At 41.7% G+C, this 18,465-nt stretch overlaps 1 protein-coding gene and 1 pseudogene across 2 annotated transcripts in view; both read left to right on the forward strand.

The window, feature by feature from the left end:
- LOC139393127 (zinc finger protein 423) overlaps nt 1–2,908 on the forward strand; it is a 153,575-nt gene extending 150,667 nt beyond the window's left edge. For both annotated transcript variants that reach the window (XM_071141535.1, XM_071141622.1), the window contains one exon: nt 2,100–2,908. In XM_071141535.1, coding sequence (XP_070997636.1) covers nt 2,100–2,129 — 30 coding nt within the window. In that variant the 3' untranslated portion in view covers nt 2,130–2,908. The remainder of the gene's footprint in view (nt 1–2,099) is intronic.
- Nucleotides 2,909–7,379: 4,471 nt separating this feature from the next.
- Nucleotides 7,380–18,465, forward strand: part of LOC139415880 (plasmanylethanolamine desaturase 1-like) — a 28,895-nt pseudogene continuing 17,809 nt past the window's right edge.

Genomic DNA, 18,465 nt, shown 5'->3' on the forward strand with positions numbered 1-18,465 from the left:
TCTCAGTCTCCGGTCTCCTCCTGCTTAAAGAGAGAAAGCAGAGCCCTTGATCTCCTCATCCTGGAGAATATATCAATTATAGCTGCATAGGACTGATGTCACACTGAGAGTCATTATCAGATTCAGAGACACACACCATTCGCCCCATCGATCGCATACGGCTTGATCAATACCCCAGCCCCTGACGACGCTCTCAAATGAAGAGAGCTGAGACTAGCATCACAGTGTGTATGACTGTCTGTGTGTGTTCACACTGATTAACACATTTAACAAGAGCTACTTTTCCATTACACCAACCCAATATTGCAGGCTATAATGTGTGTGTGTGTGTGTGTGTGTGTGTGTGTGTGTGTGTGTGTGTGTGTGTGTGTGTGTGTGCGTGCGTGCGTGCGTGGGTTCTCTTCTAGTTTGAGTTGTATGGTAAATATCCATCCTGTGGAATGTGCAGCAGTGTAGGTGAGGGTGTTTGTGCGGCTCCTTCCTCCTCTCCTCTCCTCCCCCTATCTGTGCTGTTTCCATCAGGCCGCTGCAGTGCTGGTGTAACCCAGGACCCCAGGGACTCAGGGAGCAGCCACTGCCTCTCAATCCCCTCTTTCTGCAAATCAATACACACCAACAAAACCCTGGAAACCTGGGGGAAAACATGCACGCACACACACTCCCTCTCTCTCTCTCCCTCTCTAACACACACATACACACAAACACATTCACGCACAAAGATGGGGCAAGGCTACGTCCCAAAAATTATATTTTATGTCACATAAGGAGACAATAGACTCAAAGGAAGCACACATGAAACTGGCACATGATGATGATGAAATCAAGATCTAATATTCTGTTTTGTGTAAAATGTTCTGCCTCTCTTCTGGCTGGAACTCTCCTGTCTGCTGTGGCCTGAGTAACAAGAGAAGCAGGCAGATGGAGAGCCAATCCTGACCTCTGCTGGAGGGTTGTGGAACTGCAGGTGTCGTGGATCAGAGAGAGAGAGAAGTGGTTTTCTCTCATAATGGGGTCAGTGGCTCCCAGTGAGAGACGGCTCCTCGCTGAAGAGCCCTCGGTGTGCTCGTTCCCACTCGCATACGCAGGGGAGGGGTGCAGGAAAAGAGGGAGATGGAGAGAATGAGCGAGAGACAGAAAGAGGAAAAGAAAGACTGACCCTGAATGGCTGCAATCAGCCAGTCTAGAGCTTTAAGACCCGGGTGCTTGGCCTCCTCTGCTGAACTAGTGCAGCCTGGCTCTGCCAACAGTCGTGTGCAAAATATGTGCACCAAGATAAGGCCCAAAGAATAAGTATTTATCAACGGAAAACCATGTTTAATCCTTCAGATTTTTTCCCTTTTTTCATAGTGGTGCACAGAACCATGGGCCTATCTGTGAGAGATTAATCTTGGAAAGCAGCTTTTAGCGGGAAGAGGGGGATGATTGCTGAGCTTTCCCTGGGAATTGGGTTTATAGTCCCGGGGAGAGCGCAGACGAACCAGCCAGCCTACCAGAATTCTCCCTAACACAGGCCTCTGGGAGCCCCATATCTGCTGTGATTGATAGTTTAACTCTTCACATCTATTTGATCTGGTATGAAGTTATATACCCTCTGGTTGAGGTGTGCAGAGAAACCAGGCTCCTGCAGTTGTTGATGGTGGTGTTGTGGATGTAATTTTGATAAAGGTGTTTTGTGTGTTATTATGAATTCATGTGTTGCGCTCAAGTGCTGTTGGAATGTGGGCCTCATAAGGTATTGATATGGTGTTTTCAAATATTTATAAGAATATCAAAAGGGATGCGAGCCTCATAAATCTGAATAAACAAATCATTGTTTCATGTTGCCATGGATAAGGAAGACCGAAAAGCAAAGACACAATGAATATAATATGACGTTTGGGTTTATCTGAAGCTCGATATATGATATATAATGGGTGTGTGTGGGTAGAGCAGGTAGTCCGTGTTACAGGAGGCTAGGGTCCTCTGATGGACAGACAGACATGACTGTTGTGTATAAAGAGAGGTGTAGGGATGTGGGGTAGGTGGCTGTGGGGGCTCGGAGGTGTGGGCACGTAGCTTATTATTTCTCTCCTCATGTGTTCTCCTCTCTTCCCTTCCAGAACCACACACTGAGCCAGCACGCGCAGTGAGACTGGGCCCGGCAGGACTCCTGGCTCAGCCCAGAACCCCGACCCAGGCCCGGTGGGGGAGGACCATTTCAACATCACAGCCAATCAAAGTGTCATTTGCTACTCACATGTAAAACTCTAACGATTCCGCCACCAGGCACAGCTATTACGAGCAGTGGGGAATGAATATTAATGGGATATGCTATTAAAAAAGAAAAGGATATTTAAAAAAAGGAGAAGGAGAGAAAAGGTATTGTACGTGCAGTATTTTTTATCGTCCCTGCTACCCGGTTGTGCGTTTTTTTAACAAAAGAAAAAATTGTACAAAAAAGAAACGCCCTTTAGTCTCTGATTTTAGTCTCTAGAAATGCATAATTTACCTTGTCCTCTGTTGCTTCTTGTATCAAACTTCATAGGTGCCAATTCTTTTCAATTTGTTTTGCATATGTTTTTACTCTTTCGTTATTGTACCTTTTTATTTCTTGCAGTAAATAGGTACTTGTGCTGTATTGTGATTGTTTGCCAGTCGTAATATTTCAGAGTTTTCCTCCTTTTTATGATTATTGTTATATATTTTCTTTTTTGTAATTACAAAATAAAAAGACAAACAAAATAAAGTTAAGAAAAACATAATGGTGTGATTGGATTTTCCAGTCTATGGACCTAATGGTTATTGTAAAAATGAATATCATCAATTTCAGGGCAACTGGATGATGTCTGCTTTTTAAATGTGAATTAACCAGATTGCAATAACTAGTACAGTCAATAAAAAAATGCTAATAAATCATGACGAAAAGGAATGTGTGTGTGTGTGTTGTGAGTCTTGTTTTTCTAATGAAAACCAGTGGCAACCAGGAGAGAATAACATACCTTCACTACAGCATCTTTCAATGTAAGCCAGAGGTTGGAACCTCTTCAGCGAACAGAACTGAAAACCATAAAATAATGAAAATATTAGAGGAACAGAATCAGAACCGGGAACAAAAGAGATCTTTACTGGTTAATAACTGACTGCTATGCCCTCACTCTGTCACCCAGAAACATATTCCAGCGTCTGCCTGCCAGCTGGAAATCTTTACCAGTGGGTGTGTGTGTGTGTCGGCTACCTTCCCCTCCCCCTCCGAAGCATAGGTTACTGTAGCCTACTGAAGATACAAGCATCATTCAGAAAGTGGGAGCAATTTATTATTTTTATGTTTTTATATTGTTTTTTTATTAGTGAAGAATTAATTAACTTTTTATATGCTAGCTAAGGATATTATAGTTCACATAAGTTTTATTAACTACAAAAAGGTTAGATGTGTTTTTAACTCTAGTGCTTCTTTGGTCCAATGTTAAGTCAACTCTCAGAAGCTCAGACATTCAAAGTTCTCCATAGAAGCCACTCCTCCGTAGGTATAATTCCGTGGGCCTAATTCAGATAATGCATGTCATAAGATGCCCAGTGCTTCAAGAGAAGCCGCCTCCACCCTCTCTCGCTCTCTCCCCACCTGAAAAATGTCAGTAGCATTTTGCATCCCTTCTTGTCTGTCCAGACATAACATGGTAAACCTAACCCACTCCAATTAGTAAGATATGTTATGTATTCATTTGTGGATGTCTGTCCAATTCATGTATGTTACAAATTAGATTTTTTTTGTAACCTTTATTTAACTAGGCAATTCTGTTAAGAACAAATTCTAATTCACAATGACGGCCTAGGAACAGTGGGTTAACTACCTTTTTCAGGGGGAGAACGCCAGATTTTTACCTTGGCGGCTCAGGGATTCGATCAGCAACCTTTCGGTTACTGGCCCAACGATCTACCCACTAGGCTACCTGCCGCCCCAGGTAGCCTAGCCAATATATATGAAATGTCACATATTACAATTAGTAAGATATGTTATGAATTACAATTCGTACAATACTTTATGAATTTGCTAAAAGTGTTACAAAATCCAATTTGTTGTGGCTAATGTTTGCTAGGTGGCTAATTCTAAAGTTAGCTAGGTGGCTAACATTAGTTAGGGGTTATGGTTAGCTAACATGCTAAGTAGTTGCAGAGTAGCTCAAAAGTAGTAAGTAGTTTCAAAGTTGCTAATTAGCTAAAATGCTACAGTTGTTCGTGATGAGATTCAAACACGCAACATTTGCATTGCTAACATGCCCATCCACCCTGACCAACCACCGTACTTTTGTTTTGCCTGAATTATCACATAACATATCATCCTAATTTTAGTGTCTTGGATTTATATTTACTATGTTAAGTCTAGTCTATGAGATCAGGCTGCATCAGTGACTCTTCAGGGGAGATCTTTTTCTATATTAAAATTGATCATAACACATTTATGAAATGCAATATGCAAAGACATGACTTTTGTTTCTCAGAACACTTAGGGAAAAGAGATGTTTGTGGACATGATCATAAACTAATAGTGGATCTTGTTTATGATTCCCCCCCCCCCCCCCCCCCCCCCGCTTTTAGATAATTATGTAGGGCCTAATATCATTTATATAACTGCAACAATGTATGTACTATTTATAAAACATTTATAATCTTTAAGTGGAAATGAAATGCCTAGTATAGCAGGATACAAATATTTACTCCACAAATCGTTCACTCATGATTGAATGGACTTATCTGTAATACATGTAATATCATATTTCCCTAAATCCTACAACATTTATTGTTTATCATATCAGACAAACTTAGTTTCAATATATGACATTGACATCTGGATTATACTAAATATAACCGAGCAAAATATACTTTCACATCATCTAAAAACAGGCATCTAAACCTCTCCTCTCTATCAATAATAGACTATTGGTTTGACGACCATACGGCCTTCTGCTTTAATTGCATCCATGTGTTTAAGCAGCTGTTTCAGCCGTTGAATCTCATGGTTCTTCTGGACAGAAGGTCGGTACCGTTCCCAGAAATCAGTCATCGGAACACATTGATATACCAAAGTGCCCTGGGAGCAGTTGAACTTCTCTGTTTATGGGCGAGAGTCAACTTGCCATATTACTTATTTTAACTAGACTACAACTGACAAGTCCATGTGTATCTTTTAATATTGTCTAACTTTCCTTGAGAAGTTAAGGGAAATGTTTTAATAATTTACTATTTTCGTTTTACAATTCAAAAGGCTATATTTTGAGCCCAAAATTAATCATAATCAAAATGTATATTTGGTAGATGTTAGAAAATATGTATCATAAAGACATTGCAATGGTTATAGTAGGTTATAAACAATCAGCCTATGCTTAATGATATTTGATGGACTGCGTGATGGTACTGTTCATTGGACCATGAGAGGTCAGCAGAACACATTGGGGCTCCTGCCAGCACACACAACCGGTGCAATTGGAAACGATATTTAGGCCAGGAATGGGCAACTTTGATGGGGCTGGGGCCCACAAAAAAATCGGAACTCATCAAGAAGGGCCGAAGTGGCTTGTGGGTCTGTGTACCCACATCCATACCCCTAGCCTTTTGGGGGCCCTAAGCTAGACTAACTTACCAATGGAAAAGCATGTAGCTGACATGGGCTAATTGAGTGACTGTCAGGGACTGACATAACAAAATAAAAGCAGCTGATGCACAACCACATTTCAAAACTTCACCTTGTGTATTATATTATTGTAACTCTCAACATTAAATTGAGACCACAACTGAGTTTTCGTTTTTTTGGTGTGGGTGGGGAGGATTGAGGGCCTACAAAAGGGGGTAGCGGGCCACAAATTGCCCATCCCTGATTTAGGCCATTTTTGGTCACTTTGTCAGAATTAGCCAACAGAAAGTTATCGCTATCATGTTGTCCGTTTTGTTCATTAAACCTAGATGAGAAATTGAGATATTGAAATTAAGGAAACAATATATAATTTGTAACATTACATTTCAACAATTCTGCATGAGAAAGCCAGATGCTGAGGAGAGGAATCATCAGTGTAATTAAGGTTACAGGAAAGAGAATAGTCTACTAACCATTCCAACCAGCTTCAGTTTAAAAACGTGGCTAAAATGTAATTGAATAAGCTTTGTAAAGAAATAGAGACTATACAGTGTCATATTTGAATCATTAAAGTTTCTGAAATAGCAACAGGTCTTGTTTTTGTCCTGCACTGTTGGATCTGTGCCAGCAGGCGAGAGCGCGTCAATGGCATCGCACCACAGCGTGTATCAGCTCAAACCATGGCACACTGTTGCGCCAGGACGTTAGGGATCCTCAATATTTTACAGCAGCATTTTCAAAGTGTTAGAGGAAAGGAAAGTGTGAGATCTAGACACTCAGAGGCGTTCGCTCTGATGCCAGGTATTTACGGCGGTGGTTTTGTCATTCTCAGAGGAAAGACATATTTGTTCTACCTATTTAAGTAGTTTCCATTAACAATATTAGCTATTGTTGCCCATGGAGAAAATAAATTGCATTTTTGTAGAGGTTTTGGATAAATGCTGAAAATATGTTCTGTAGTAAACACAGGCTTAGGACATGTTATACATTTTGATCTATGAGATATCAGCTAACTTCACTTTTGGTGAATTTTGAAGCATGTAATAATGAAAAACACATGAAACACATTGAGCCTTCATAATTCATAAAGGTCATATTAACTGACTGATATTATCTCATAGAACAAAACATATAAGATCTCCTAAGCCTGTGTTAACCTCAGACCTTATTTTCGGGGTTTATTCCAAAACCCTATTCATTCCCAATTAATTTTTCCCATAGGGATGGTTTAACGAACCAGAGGTAACTCGTTTTATTGTTTTAGGTCTACAAGCTAACGAGTTCTATAAGGAGCCCTCCACATTGTTACAACATTTGAGAGGCGCAAGGCGATGCGGTATGTGGCTTGATTTGGCCTCTGCAAGCCTCCAGAGGCTCCGCAATTGAGACATACCCTCTGTACAGAACCTCCGGACCACATTGCCAGATCAAGCATAAATCGGCTTTAAGAAAGGAGAGATTAAAAAAACTAGTTTGAATAATTAGCAGAACATGAAAGCGCCACTCTAAAACTCGCCAGTTGTACGATATTTACATAAACACCATGCTGTTTGTTGTCTTTGAAGAATGAAATAAACAGTTGGATCAATCTGACGAAAGGAAAGCAGTAGCTGCCGTTGTATAGTTCTGTGTGTCAGAGGCGTAGTTCCGGGTTTTATTGGTTAGCTCCGGTGCCGAAAGCATCACTCCACCACACTGACATAAACATTCACTAGTAATCAAATAACTGGCATCGTTTAAAATAAAATAAAATAAACATGATTTAAGCATTTTAGTTGAAACCGGGGGAATGGAAGGGAGGATTGAGTTGGAAGCAGCAGTACTACTGTCAAAGAGAGAGATGCAACATCGGTCTATGGAAGAAGAGGATCCTAACGGGATTGAGCAAGGCGCGGCTACCCGCAGCATGTCTCGCTGGGGACCGCAGCACGCCCCGGGCCCAACAACTTGCCAAACTGTACTCTCCTGGTAAGACAATGTGCTGAGTAGACACTAAACCTCACTAAAATTAGGACTGTCACCCAACCACGTGCACCGAGCTACTGATTTTTTATCTATTTATTTATTTAACCAGGTAGGCTAGTTGAGAACCAGTTCTCATTTGCAACTGCGACCTGGCCAAGATAAAGCGTAGCAATTCGACACATAAACAACACATGGAATAAACCAAACATACAGTCAATAATACAAAAGAAAACAAAAAGTCTATATACAGTGAGTGCAAATGAGGTAAGTTAAGGAAATAAATAGGCCATGGTGGCGAAGTAATTACAATATAGCAATTAAACACTGGAATGGTAGATCGGCAGAAGATGAATGTGCAGGTAGAGATACTGGGGTGCAAAGTAGCAAAATAAATAAATAAATACCAGTATGGGGATGAGGTAGGTAGATAGATGGGCTGTTTACAGATGGGCTATGTACAGGTGCAGTGATCTGTAAGCTGCTCTGACAGCTGGTGCTTAAATCTAGTGAGGTAGATGTGAGTCTCCAGCTTCAGAGATTTTTGCAATTCGTTCCAGTCATGGGCAGCAGAGAACTGTAAGGAAAGACGACCAAAGGAGGAATTGGCTTTGGGGGTGACCAGTGAGATATACCTGCTGGAGCGCGTGCTACGAGTGGGTGCATAACAATGTTTAACTATTGGGTGAAAGGGTAATATCTTTTTGTCATAGAAGGAAGAGACAGCCATTTCCCTGAGTGTGTTTGTCTATTGTCAGGCAATAAACAAAGTATTTTAGACATATGCTGCTGCTACTGACAAATATTATTAATTACTGTAAAAGTGTGTATAGATGGATGGAGTGATGAGTGCATGATTAATAAGTTAATGTAGTAATTAATGCAAGTTCTTTTTAATGGGGGATTGGAGATGGCCTTGCATTTTCTTTGGGCCAGATGTGAAGCTGGTTCTCAGTTTATAACTCATCTCTTACTCTGCTTAGTATAGAAATGTGAGACAGCATTACTGAGAGAGGGAAGTGGAAATATATTAGTATGTGATATTAGACCACACATTGGCCTGGAAGTAACAAATAACCACATCTCAGTACCCTACATCATCGCAGGTGTTCACAAGAACATTGATTCCATTCCATGATCTCCTTTAATGGTCTCTGAGAGGTTACTACTGTATCCATCTGTAGTGTTAATGAACTGACAGGGTAGACTGATGTTATTGTTACAGCACAGTGATGAAAGGGACATGATCTTGTAAAACCAGAGTTGCATGTTTGACTCTTTGAGTCCATGATTATGAATAATTATTCTGAGAATTGTCCATACATTTAGGATCCAGAGATTTGGGCTCCAGGCTCCCAAGTGGCGCAGCACTCTAAAGCACCTCAGTGCTAGAGGAGTCACTACAGACTCTGGTTTGATTCCAAGCGGTATCACAACCAGCTGTGATTGGGAGTCCCATAGGGCAGCGCACAATTGGCTCAGCGTTGTCCGGGTTTGGCCGGGGTAGGCCATCATTATAAATAAGAATTTGTTCTTAACTGACTTGCCTAGTTAAATAAAAATACAAAATAAATAATAAATCAATTATCCAAGTCACTAAATGGTTGGGTGGGTGAGTGAGCCATATACAGTGAGACAGAGTGAGAGAGAGACTGGGACAGTAGTAGAAGGAGGAGAGGTATGTCAGAGGTTTGTGGTCCATGGCAGCAGACCTAGCAGATGTGTTGAGGTGTAGGCGAAGAGTGATCGGAATGAGAGGGCTGTGTTTGTGGACATGTTGAGGCTTAGCGACAGGAAGGGACTGATGATGCTTTGGTCGGCTCAATGGAGGCTAAGGCTCATTACAGCAACCCCAGGACAGGCAAACAGCTGGACGTATCTCTCTGCCATTTGTCTGTTTGACACGCACGGCTGACTGCTCTTTGAGCTTTTTATCCCACTTTACGGATTCTCCAGTAAGTAAACAGGATTTTCGTATAATTTCTGTTTTCCTGATTACTTTCTCCAGCCGTGTTGGTGTGGACACAAGGGCACTGCCTTCAAGTGTGTGTGTGTGTGTGTTCTCACATTATTCCTGGTCATTTCCATGTAAAAGGACCAATGAGCACCAACATGTGAAATTCATAGGAACATGTCAAATTGGGTGTCAAATGAAAGCTAAGAGTCTATATTTGAATGGAAATTAGGGCATTTACATTTTTCACCAATCTTAAAAAATAGACCTATCAAATAGTCATAGTGGTTTTACTGATATCAAATTTATTGATTAATTATTAGGTGGTTAAAACTCGAAATTCCTTCAGAACCCACAGTTGGGTTCATATGTTTGGACTGTACAGTAAAGAGGAGTATAGTTCAGTACAATAGAGTTTTTTTGTTTATTATTTATTACTCCTTTTTCTCCTCAATTGGTAGTTACAGTCTTGTCCCATCCGGATTCGGGAGAGGCTAAGGTCAAGAGCCATGCATCCTCCGAAACACGACCCCACCAAGCCACACTGCACACCTGTTTGCTTAACCAGGAAGCCAGCCACACCAATGTGTCAGAGAAAACACTGTACAGCTGGTGACTGAAGCCAGTGTGCATGCACCTGGCCACCACAAGTAGTTGCTAGACATGGACATCTCAGTTGACCAAACCCTCCCCTAACCCAGACGACACTGGGCTAATTGTGCACCTCTTCATAAGTCTGCTGGTCACAGCCAGCTGCGACACAGCCCAGGATCGAACACGGATCTGTAATGACACCTCTAGCACCGATCAGTGCTTTAGACCGCTGCACCACTCGGGAGGCCCAGAAAAGCACACTAGATTTGAGTCAACTATAATGTACTATATTCTACTCTGTACTGCACTATTGTGAGGGAAACATGTGTTCACCTTATTTCTTGGATATCTAACAATTATTTACTTAACAAACAGTAAGATATTTCTGTCCTGCTAATGCTGTGTTTTAAGGTCTCCACTCTAGCACTCCTGCATCTAGTCTGGGTGTTGAGGACATGGGTTCTACTAGAAATAGTTTTAAGCTGACAATTGATTTGTGTTGGTGATAAAAACCTAAAAGCTAGCATTCTATAGACAAATTGTGGTGTGTGTGACTCGAGATAGAGAGAGCCTGGAAGAGTTGAGAACAATGCCTCCTTGTCTCATCTTGGGATGAGGAAACTAAGCAAAAGATCATCTGTGTAGACAACCAATGTGGATTATGGGAAGGTTAGAAATAACTGACTAAGCAATCTTGGTATCAGCTATAGAAAAACTGTGCATCGTCAGTAAAGGCTAGACTCTCAGCCTAACAGTCAATCAAGACTGGTGGGCTGACGGTCTCATTATTTCAATAATTCATCGATATTAAATAAAGAGGATTGTTTGAAGAAAAGACCAAGTCTCTCTCAGGACTGAATTTCCACGACACTATATTCTACATTACCGTACTGTACTGTACTGTACTTTACTGTACTCTGCTGTACCTTACTGAACTCTACTCTACTGAGCTCTACTGTGCTGTAATTTGATGGCCAAACTTGTGAAACGTAGACGTCTATGATTGGTTCAGATTTGGTCCGGACCAAATACATTTGGTCTTGTTTGGGGGCAGAGCTCCCATAACAGTGTAAGCCCTATCTAAGCTATATGGAATTGTTTTAAGAAGGTCATACCAAGGATAATTTAGCTATTTGATTTTGAGTTTTAAGACCTCTTGAAGTATGAAAAAAAATATGAAAAAAATATTTTGGGCCTTACTGCTATTAGCCCATGCAAATGCATTGAATAACAGATTCACTACATAGAACAACAGATAGTCCCCCCCAAAACTCTAAGGAAGTTTGTTCTGAAGTGTCTGTCCTACACAAAATATACATAATTATGTGGACTATTGAGCAGTAAAAAACGCGTTCTCTGGAGTGATGAATCACGCTTCACCATCTGGCAGTCCGACAGACGGATCTGGGTTTGGTGGATGCCAGGAGAACGCTACCTGCCTGATTGCATAGTGCCAAATGTAAAGTTTGGTGGAAGAGGAATAATGGTCTGGGGCTGTTTTTCATGGTCTGGACTAGGCCCCTTAGTTCTAGTGAAGGGAAATCTTAACGCTACAGCATACAATGACATTCTAGATGATTCTGTGCTTACAACTTCCTGGCAACAGTTTGGGAAGGATTTTTCCTGTTTCAGCATGACAATGCACTAAACGAGGCCCATACAGAAATGGTTTGTCGAGATAAGTGTGGAAAGACTTGACTGACCAGCACAGAGCCCTGACCTCAACCTCATCGAACACCTTTGGGATGAATTGGAGTACCAACTGCGAGCCAGGCCTAATCGCCCAACATCAGTGCCTGACCTCACTAATGCTCTTGTGGATGAATGGAAGTGAGTTCCCGCAGCAATGTTCCAACATCTAGTGGAAAGCCTTCCCAGAAGAGTAGAGGCTGTTATAGCAGCAAAGGGGGTACCAACTACATACTAATACCCATGATTTTGGAATGAGATGTTCAATGAGTAGCAGTCCACATACTTTTGGTCATGCAGTGTATATCTGAGCGATATAAGACACATCAGGACACCATTTTTTCAAATTTTTTTTTTACATTTATGCTGAACAAAAATAGAAAACACAACATGCAACAATTTCAAAGATTTCACTGAGTTAAAGTTCATAGATGGAAATCAGTAAATTGATGTCAACTCATTAGACGTCAACTCACTATCTGTTGTTCGATGTAGTGAATCTGTTATTCAAAGCATTTGTATGGGCTAATAGCAGTAAGGCCCAAAATATTTCTTTGATATTTTTTTCATTCTATGGATTTCACATGACTGGGGATACAGATATGCATCTGTCGGTCACAGATACCTTTAAAAAAAATGGTAGCCACGTGTACAGTGTTTCCTCTGACACATTGGTGTGGCTGGCTTCCAGGGTTAAGCGGGCAGTGCGGCTTGGTTGGGTTGTGTTGTGTTTCGGAGGACGAATGGCTCTTGACGTTCGCCTCTCCCAAAATCCATATAGGAGTTGCAGCGATGAGACAACACTGTAACTACCAATTCGGATACCATAAAATTGGGGAGAAAACGGGGTAAAAAAAACAGACACATTTTATTCTAATTAGATTCAGGGTTACAGGGTGTAAATCCACTTCACTTACTGTAGTTCAATAACCAAAACAGACGTTTTAAACCTCAAGGTGTCATGTCATAGCTGATGCCCCATTCTTTCTGCAGACATCACTGAATCTTAATTCAGAGCAGATATTTTACATATAAAACTGAGGGAGATTTTACTGAAATTCTGCCACTAGCATGGATTTGCCCTCCTCGAGATCTAGTTTCCCTGGTTGTAAGTGGTCTAGACTGTGATAGTAATCTTTTCCCTTGTCCACGTCTGAGGCCTGTTCCTGTGACTCACTTCTTCAACTTTCCATTTATAGATACTAAAAGGTGTGGTTACAGTCAGATAGACTAACCAACAAGCCACTACACATAGTTCACACGGGCTCCCGAGTGGCGCAGCAGTCTAACGCACTGCATTTCAGTGCTACAGACCCTGGTTTGATCCCAGGCTGTATCACAACCGGCCGGGATCGGAAGTCACATAGGGCGGCGCACAATTGGCTCAGCGTTGTCTGGGTTTGGCCGGGGTAGGCCGTCATTGTAAAATAAGAATTAGTTTTTGCCTAGTTAAATAAAGGTTCAATAAAAAAATGACAAAATAAAGTAGGTTAGATAGAAGGCTGTTCTGCAGTTACACAATGGATTGAGTCAGGTTCACATCATTAACCCAATGAGTCCCACCGTAACAGTGTTGGCTTATGGACTTCTAACCCCTTTGAACCATAATGTGTTTGAGCTACAGACTTCTGGGTGGTACCATTGGATTCCTCTATTCCTTCTGCATCCGTAGATTAGTCTGTGTGATTAACTGAGGCTGAGCTAGAGCGGTGCTTGTGAGACAAGGGCAAGTTTTTTTCATACAAAAAGCTACAAACTACTAAAAGCTATCTATTAAAAAGCTGAGATGCATTTTTTGCTCTATGACGCTCACAAGCTACACAAGAGTCGTTAGGTAAAGGGTTGTTCTACATAGAAGATCACAGGAAACACCATAATACTGTAATAAGCTCACATAGTTGCTGTCACAAACTCCAAACTCCACACAGTTGTCACTGACTAGTTGGATATTAATTTCGCACTAACCATTTGTGTACTTAGAGCGTTCATATACATTCATTTTGATAAGGCTTTGGTGGACCTTCTTTTCTTTTTGACATTTGTCAATAAAACTCATGAATGCAACTGTTTATGTCAACTAGTTTTGTGTTATACTTGTATCCCTGGTTGTCCTGAAAAGACAATGGAATATCTGAACACTTCATTGTGAGGGTAAATATAAGGGATGGACATGTGGATAAACGATAGCCAGATAAATGAAAAGCAGATTTTTACTGGGGTCTCGGGACTGATGGGGTTAAGACTTAGGACAGCTGTTCGTTCTGGGATTACTAACACAGCCCCCCTCATGAGTGGGTATCACCATGTTTTTATTGAGTCATCCACTCATGTAGATTGTCTATATTTAGTGCTCAATTATGTCAAACAGACACTCAACACATTGAGACAAAAGTCTTGTTTTATGTATACCTACTGTCGTGGAATAATCAGAATTTGTTGGTAACATATGTAAGATGTTTTATATTCATCATATGTTTGTAAGTTACTTCTCATCAAGAATGTTAATTTTGTATAATATTGTGGCAGGGTTTGCAGTATCTGTTCGATGTCAAGACTAAGTTGTTTGGGCTGGAGAGAGGGGAGAGGTCAAGCGTGTATCTCTTGGCTCCACAATGTCTGTGTGCCAGTCAGTGTGTCTCTGTGATCTTGTCAAGATAGGATTGGTTGTATTTAGAGTTGGTTGTATCTAAATGACAATTTGATATATGCCTGTTGATATGGAAGGTTGGTTTATGGTTCTGAGTTTGAGAAAAGAGACAAAGCTGAATGATGAATTATGCCGATGCTGTCTTATCCTGTGTGTGTCTTTGCTATAAAGGACCTAATTTGAAATGTGGAAGGGGCTCTCAGAGAATTCATGGTTAGACACTGAATTGCCTGAGAGTCACAGGATTGTGATAGAGCTGATATAATTAAAGATGGACTTTGATAACTAACTCTGACTTGTGTTGTGGTTTGCTCCCATGATTTGGTAAATAGAGGAAATTTCCACCACACTACCTATTCTTATCCCTCACATGTTTTCGTGTAACAGACAGTTAGATGGACACGTTAAGTACAGTAACCACGTAGCTATCACTGAACTGACCTTCTGTAAAGGTAAATCTATAAGAGTAAATCTCATATCATCTTACTGTCCTGTAGGTCAGTTTGTCAGCATGCAGTTGACCTCTGGACATTGGAGGAAGATCCAGCCCACCCGAGACAGTGAAGAAAAGTAATCTTATCGTCAACAGAAAATTTTCATAACAAGTCTGGTCGTGACTTTGTTACCAAAACAACATCAGAAATGTCTCTCATCAAGGATTTATGAAGGTGACCTGAGGTGACTTGGATTCCATAAAGATAAAATACAAGAGCTCTTTCTACACTAGCGAAGAGCTCTATTAGCGAAGCACATACACACTTATTATAAACCTTTATAAAAAAAATACTCGGACCTAAGACTTATAGACAGCTGTGAGACTGAGAAAAAGAGCTGTGGAGGGTGAGGACAGAGAGTGTGTTATCCAGTGCCTCTCCATAGCTGGCACAGGGCCATGCGTTTGTGTTGCAGCTCAGGAGTCAAATCAAATCAAATCAAATTTATTTATATAGCCCTTCGTACATAAGCTGATATCTCAAAGTGCTGTACAGAAACCCAGCCTAAAACCCCAAACAGCAAGCAATGCAGGTGTAGAAGCACGGTGGCTAGGAAAAACTCCCTAGAAAGGCCAAAACCTAGGAAGAAACCTAGAGAGGAACCAGGCTATGTGGGGTGGCCAGTCCTCTTCTGGCTGTGCCGGGTGGAGATTATAACAGAACATGGCCAAGATGTTCAAATGTCCATAAATGACCAGCATGGTCCAATAATAATAAGGCAGAACAGTTGAAACTGGAGCAGCAGCACGGCCAGGTGGACTGGGGACAGCAAGGAGTCATCATGTCAGGTAGTCCTGAGGCATGGTCCTAGGGCTCAGGTCCTCTGAGAGAGAGGAAGAATGAGAGAAAGAGAGAATTAGAGAGAGCACACTTAAATTGACACAGGACACCGAATAGGACAGGAGAAGTACTCCAGATATAACAAACTGACCCTAGCCCCCGACACATAAACTACTGCAGCATAAATACTGGAGGCTGAGACAGGAGGGGTCAGGAGACACTGTGGCCCCATCCGAGGACACCCCCGGACAGGGCCAAACAGGAAGGATATAACCCCACCCACTTTGCCAAAGCACAGCCCCCACACACTATAGGGATATCTTCAACCACCAACTTACCATCCTGAGACAAGGCTGAGTATAGTCCACAAAGATCTCCACCACGGCACAACCCAAGGGGGGGGGGGGGGGGGGGCGCCAACCCAGACAGGATGACCACATCAGTGACTCAACCCACTCAGGTGACGCACCCCTCCCAGGGACGGTATGAGAGAGCCCCAGTAAGCCAGTGACTCAGCCCCTGTAATAGGGTTAGAGGCAGAGAATCCCAGTGGAAAGAGGGGAACCGGCCAGGCAGAGACAGCAAGGGCGGTTCGTTGCTCCAGAGCCTTTCCGTTCACCTTCCCACTCCTGGGCCAGAATACACTCAATCATATGACCCACTGAAGAGATGAGTCTTCAGTAAAGACTTAAAGGTTGAGACTGAGTTTGCGTCTCTGACATGGGTAGGCAGACCGTTCCATAAAAATGGAGCTCTATAGGAGAAAGCCCTGCCTCCAGCTGTTTGCTTAGAAATTCTAGGGACAATTAGGAGGCCTGCGTCTTGTGACCATAGCGTACCTGTAGGTATGTACGGCTGGACCAAATCAGAGAGATAGGTAGGAGCAAGCCCATGTAATGCTTTGTAGGTTAGCAGTAAAACCTTGAAATCAGCCCTTGCTTTGACAGGAAGCCAGTGTAGGGAGGCTAGCACTGGAGTAATATGATACATTTTTTTGGTTCTAGTCAGGATTCTAGCAGCCGTATTTAGCACTAACTGAAGTTTATTTAGTGCTTTATCCGGGTAGCCGGAAAGTAGAGCATTGCAGTAGTCTAACCTAGAAGTGACAAAAGCATGGATTCATTTTTCAGCATCATTTCTGGACAGAAAGTTTCTGATTTTTGCAATGTTACGTAGATGGAAAAAAGCTGTCCTTGAAATGGTCTTGATATGTTCTTCAAAAGAGAGATCAGGGTCCAGAGTAACGCAGAGGTCCTTCACAGTTTTATTTGAGACGACTGTACAACCATTAAGATGAATTGTCAGATTCAACAGAAGATCTCTTTGTTTCTTGGGACCTAGAACAAGCATCTCTGTTTTGTCCGAGTTTAAAAGTAGAAAGTTTGCAGCCATCCACTTCCTTATGTCTGAAACACATGCTTCTAGCGAGGGCAATTTTGGGGCTTCACCATGTTTCATTGAAATGTACAGCTGTGTGTCATCCGCATAGCAGTGAAAGTTAACATTATGTTTTCGAATGACATCCCCAAGAGGTAAAATATATAGTGAAAACAATAGTGGTCCTAAAACGGAACCTTGAGGAACACCGAAATTTACAGTTGATTTGTCAGAGGACAAACCATTCACAGAAACAAACTGATATCTTTCCGACAGATAAGATCTAAACCAGGCCAGAACTTGTCCATGTAGACCAATTTGGGCTTCCAATCTCTCCAAAAGAATGTGGTGATCGATGGTATCAAAAGCAGCCCTAAGGTCTAGGAGCACGTGGACAGATGCAAAGCCTCGGTCTGATGCCATTAAAAGGTCATTTACCACCTTCACAAGTGCAGTCTCAGTGCTATGATGGGGTCTAAAACCAGACCGAAGCATTTCGTATACATTGTTTGTCTTCAGGAAGGCAGTGAGTTGCTGCGCAACAGCCTTTTCTAAAATGTTTGAGAGGAATGGAAGATTCGATATACGCCGAAAGTTTTTTATATTTTCTGGGTCAAGGTTTGGCTTTTTCAAGAGAGGCTTTATTACTGCCACTTTTAGTGAGTTTGGTACACATCCGGTGGATAGAGAGCCGTTTATTATGTTCAACATAGGAGGGCCAAGCACAGGAAGCAGCTCTTTCAGTAGTTTAGTTGGAATAGGGTCCAGTATGCAGCTTGAAGGTTTAGAGGCCATGATTATTTTCATCATTGTGTCAAGAGATATAGTACTAAAACACTTGAGCGTCTCTCTTGATCCTAGGTCCTGGCAGAGTTGTGCAGACTCAGGACAACTGAGCTTTGAAGGAATACGCAGATCTAAAGAGGAGTCCGTAATTTGCTTTCTAATAATCATGATCTTTTCCTCAAAGAAGTTCATGAATTTATCACTGCTAAAGTGAAAGCCATCCTCTCTTGGGGAATGCTGCTTTTAAGTTAGCTTTGCGACAGTATCAAAAATGAATTTCGGACTGTTCTTATTTTCCTCAATTAAGTTAGAAAAATAGGATGATCGAGCAGCAGTAAGGGTTCTTCGGTACTGCACGGTACTGTCTTTCCAAGCTAGTCGGAAGACTTTCAGTTTGGTGTGGCGCCATTTCCGTTCGAATTTTCTGGAAGCTTGCTTCAGAGCTCGGGTATTTTCTGTGTACCAGGGAGCTAGTTTCTTATGAGAAATGTTTTTAGTTTTTAGGGGTGCAACTGCATCTAGGGTATTGCGCAAGGTTAAATTGAGTTCCTCAGTTAGGTGGTTAACTGAAAAGCAC

Source organism: Oncorhynchus clarkii, chromosome 1, assembly GCF_045791955.1.
Source record: "Oncorhynchus clarkii lewisi isolate Uvic-CL-2024 chromosome 1, UVic_Ocla_1.0, whole genome shotgun sequence".
Taxonomy (NCBI): Eukaryota; Metazoa; Chordata; class Actinopteri; order Salmoniformes; family Salmonidae; genus Oncorhynchus; species Oncorhynchus clarkii.